Source organism: Silene latifolia, chromosome 5 (assembly GCF_048544455.1).
Source record: "Silene latifolia isolate original U9 population chromosome 5, ASM4854445v1, whole genome shotgun sequence".
Lineage (NCBI taxonomy): Eukaryota > Viridiplantae > Streptophyta > Magnoliopsida > Caryophyllales > Caryophyllaceae > Silene > Silene latifolia.
The window spans coordinates 34,611,641-34,616,085 of NC_133530.1; the positions used below are offsets into that span (position 1 = coordinate 34,611,641).

At 40.4% G+C, this 4,445-nt stretch overlaps 1 protein-coding gene across 1 annotated transcript; it reads right to left on the reverse strand.

Moving 5' to 3' along the window:
• Positions 1 to 584: 584 nt before the first annotated feature.
• On the reverse strand, positions 585 to 1,893 carry LOC141655206 (uncharacterized). Its single transcript, XM_074462296.1, has 5 exons — positions 1,746 to 1,893; positions 1,452 to 1,667; positions 1,101 to 1,333; positions 880 to 1,016; positions 585 to 792 (listed from the first exon to the last, which is right to left on the reverse strand). The coding sequence occupies exons 1-5, from the start codon at positions 1,891 to 1,893 to the stop codon at positions 585 to 587; spliced, it is 942 nt and encodes a 313-aa protein (XP_074318397.1).
• Between the last annotated feature and the right edge of the window lie 2,552 nt (positions 1,894 to 4,445).

Here is a 4,445-nt window from a genome sequence, read left to right on the forward strand (position 1 = left end):
CCATGCATCTTTGAAGAAGCCACTGGTATAACCATCAGGACCAGGAGCCTTGATGTTTGGAATGCTGAACATAGCTTCTTTAATTTCCTCCCTTATGACTGGCCTAAGCAACTGAGCATTGTGTTCAGTTGTTCACTAGTACATATGTGTCCCTGGTCAATAATTCTCTTATGGACTGATTTAGTTTCCTGGAGAGTCCCCATAAGATGCTGATAGAACTCCAAGAAAGCTGATTGTACCTGAGCACTAGTATCACACACCTTCCCTTTCATGTCCTCAATCACAAAAATCTTATTCCTATTTCTCCTCTTCTTGATGATGCCATGAAAATAAGCAGTATTAGTATCACCCTCCTTAATCCACTCACTCTTGGCTTTCTGATAAAGGAAGCTGTCCCTAGCACTCTGCATCTCTCTGAGCTTCAGGGCAGTCTCAAACTCCCGACTGATCATGTTCAAATCAGAAGGATCAGCACCAAGTTGCATTTTCAGCTCCTCTACCTTTTTTTATAGGATACTAGTAGCCTTCTCTATATCACTAAAACCCTACCTATTCATTCTCTTCAGCTCTAGCTTTAGATTCTTTCAATTCTTTGCCAATTTAAATAGAGGAGTCCCATCAATATTAGGATTCCAATGATTTTTCACCAGGGGTAGAAAATCTTTGGCTTTGTCCCACATGTTGAAATATTTAAAGCTCCTTTTGCCTTGCACAACCTTATTGCTCTTGACTATACATGGTGTATGATCCATCATCCCCTCAGGCAAAATATGGGCAAACATATCAGGAAAGCTATCACACCATGCCTTATTAATCAAGAATCTATCCAGTCTACTGTATATCCTTTCCTCAGGCTTTTATTTATTATTCCATGTAAACACAGAGCCCACTGCAGCAATATCAAGCACTTCACAGTCAGCAACACACTTTCTAAATGGCTCTATCTTTGCCAAGGAGGTAGAACCTCCAAATATCTCATTTGCAGCAAGCACACAGTTGAAATCCGCAGCTATAGCCTATGGTCCAGAGATCTGAGTAGCTAGCTTTCTCAAATTATCCCAGAAAGGTGCCCTCTCAGTAATCCCATTAAAGGCACATACCATAGTCAGATAGAACACATTTCTTGATACCAATGCTCCCACTTTCATATGAATATGTTGAGCATTATAGTCAATGACATGCACCCTATAGATATTTGGTTGCCACAAAACCCAAATCTTCCCACCACTATGATAACCATTATTGGTAGTAATACTCCATCCATTATTAAAACTATTCATTGCTTTATTGAAAGCTTTATTCTTTATTTTTGTCTCCAATAAGCCAAACAAACCTATATATTTATTTTGTAAAAAATAATTAATATGCTTCTGTTTACCTACTCTATTCATACCCCTCACATTCCAGAATCCCAAACTATCCATTGGAACAAATTGGAGAGGAAGTATTACCTTGAGCCAACAAATTCTTCCTAGAAGGAGATGATAACACCTCCTTATAAGAATGAGCTCCAAAATTTTCACTACTGTATCCCTCACCACTCCTCTCCTGTCTTGTCAGCTTAACAAACCTCTTTGTTGGTGTATGGAAATGCCCTTCTTCCTTAACAGCAGGTTGAGCTGATGACTGCACAGACTGGACAACAGAGGTCCTAGCTACTGGCTCCACTACAGGTTTATGCACCACTGGTCTCCATAATTTTTTGATGACCTGAGTCTCTTGCTTCTTCTATTCTCCATGTTTACATTGCTCTTTAACATGTCCCATGCCATTACATTTAGTGCACCTGACCGGTTTCCAATCATACTCCACTGCCACCTGAATCACAATCCCCTTCTCATCCTTAAACGCTATTTTTGCAGGCAGCAGTTGGTCCACTTCCATTTCCACCATTACCTTGGCATAACCCAACCTCGTTCTCTCCTATGTAGCCACACCACTCTTAACATACTCCCCTACCAATTTGGCAATTTTTAGAAGACCCTTCCCCCAGAATTTCAAAGGTAAACTGTGTAAACGTATCCAAGCTGGTACTGTTCGAACATTATCTTTCTTCATTTCCAAATCTTTCACCCATTCCTTAACAATCAACGGCTTGTTATCAAACATGTAGTAGCCTGATTGTAAAACCTTGTGTTTCATCTCCATAGTTTTAAATCTTACTAAGAAAATCCCATTAGGCATGAATGATATCTTATCAATATTGAACTTTAATTTGTCAATATGCGCAATGAAACCCTCTATAACCTCACATGGAGGATTAGCACCAAGAATGAAGCAAACCACAGCTTGACTCTAGTACTCGACCTCCTCCTCCACATCTTCATCCTGTAACTGCAACATTGCATCCTCCTCTGTTTCCTTAACCTGTTCATCACTCATAATCTCCTGTGTCTCAGACACCACAGTATGAATCTCATCATCCTCCTCATTACCCTCTGAATCTTCTTCATTGTCTGTTTCTATTACAAGTTCAGGAATACCTATCAATTCATTCATGGTTTTGGTCTTATTATATCTCCTTCATCAGCGTCATTGGTTGGTCCTTGAAAAATTTCATTAGGGCTTTGACCTTTGTCCATCTCTTCATTAGGGCTCTGACCTTTGTCCAACTCTTGTTCATGCAAAGACGAGGACGTATCATTCGGTGTTGCAAGGATGCTCCATCCTCTTAAAGTCATCTCCCTTTGTCGTTGAAGATTTAATTTCCTAGCCATTAGCATGGAAATCAATCTCAAACTTTACGTAGCTTAGTTTCAGTCGCCTCTCTCTCTAGGTTTTTTTTTTTGTAAATGATCTTGTTATTTTCATTTTCTTCTCTTAATTTTAAAATTTTAAACTCACTTATAACTAGGGGTATTTTAGGAATTTTAATTTTCACAAGCAATTATTGTTAGAATATATTGTAAATATTTAGTCAATCATCGTATTATTATATTTCTTTATTAGTCGTAACTAATTAATTGTGATTTCCTTGTAATTAGGATAGAATCTCACTCACATAACTTGTATTTATATGTTGATTATTATCAATGAAAGATAAGCACAATATTCTTTCATGGTATGAGCTTCCTAGGGAATAAAGATCTCTCGCTTCCGCTCCAAATATTAGACTTCTACCTCTCATCTTTTGTCTACCTTCCCGACCTCACGTCATTACCAAATCATGCCTAACCACGAAGCTGCGAAATTGAAATCATCTTCATCGTTTTACCCTGCTTTGACCATGACTAACATTCGTAACCATGTTACGGCCGGTTACCCTCGGATTGGATAATGACCAATACCATCTTTGGGTGGCGCTCTTCACCAATCATGCAAAATCACACCGTGTACTCCACCACATCATTGTGCCGATAGATAAATCAAAGAAGCTTGTCATTGACGTTGATGATGAATTATGGGAGGAATTAGATGTCACTGTTCTTCAGTGGATCTATGCTACGCTCACGGGTGACTTACTCGAGACTGTCGTTGAAGAAAACTCCACCGCAATAGATTACTGGAATCGCATTCGCGACATTTTTTAAGTCAATCAACATTCCCTCGCCGTGACGCTGGAGCAAGAGTTCTCACATGTGTCGGTGGGTGATTTTCCTACTGTTGCAGCATATTGTCAACGCCTCAAAAGCCTTGCCGATCAGTTAAAAACGTTGGCTCCCCGGTGACCGATAGTCGTCTTGTATTACAATTAGTCTCCAGTCTTTCTGAAGCTTATAATGGCGTGGGCACGATACTTCTTCAAAGCACTCCGCTTCCACCATTCTATCAAGCACGCTCGATGTTAACATTAGAGGAGGCAGGGATTACAAAGCAAGACGCGACGAATGATGGGAATTCCGCTTTATATTCAAAGCAACAATGAGATGATGGTGATACTTCCTCTATATTAGGCTGTCCTGCTTCTCCGTCTTAAAAAGTAAAAACAGTAAAGTAAACGACTCTAATAACAAGAACAAAGGGAACAAAGGAAAGAAAAATGGTGGACCTTGATCTCAAGGTTCGACTGCTGCTTCTTCGTGTCCTGGAGTCTAACAAAACAACTCTGCACCTGCTGCTGCGTGGCCGCCTCAGTATGGCGGTTATGGATCATGGCTATGGACACCCTCTCTCAAGGGGTACCCTCCGTGTCCGTATCCATCAACACCATGGTCTCATCCTATGCATCATGTGGCAACTTCTCGTCCTCGGGCAACCTCCGTCTCAAACGGACATTGAGCATGTTATGTACACTCTCGGGTTGCAGCCTCCAGATCCCCGTTGGTTCATAGACACATGAGCCAAAACCCACATGATATCGGATGGAGGTAAGCTGTCATCTTATGTTAATTCAAGCGTTAATAATGGTATTCTAGTCGGAAATGGCCAGTAAATCCCAACTTTTCGTACTGGTAATACTGCCCTCCCTAACTCGTCCCCCAACCTTGTCTTAAACAATGTTTTAC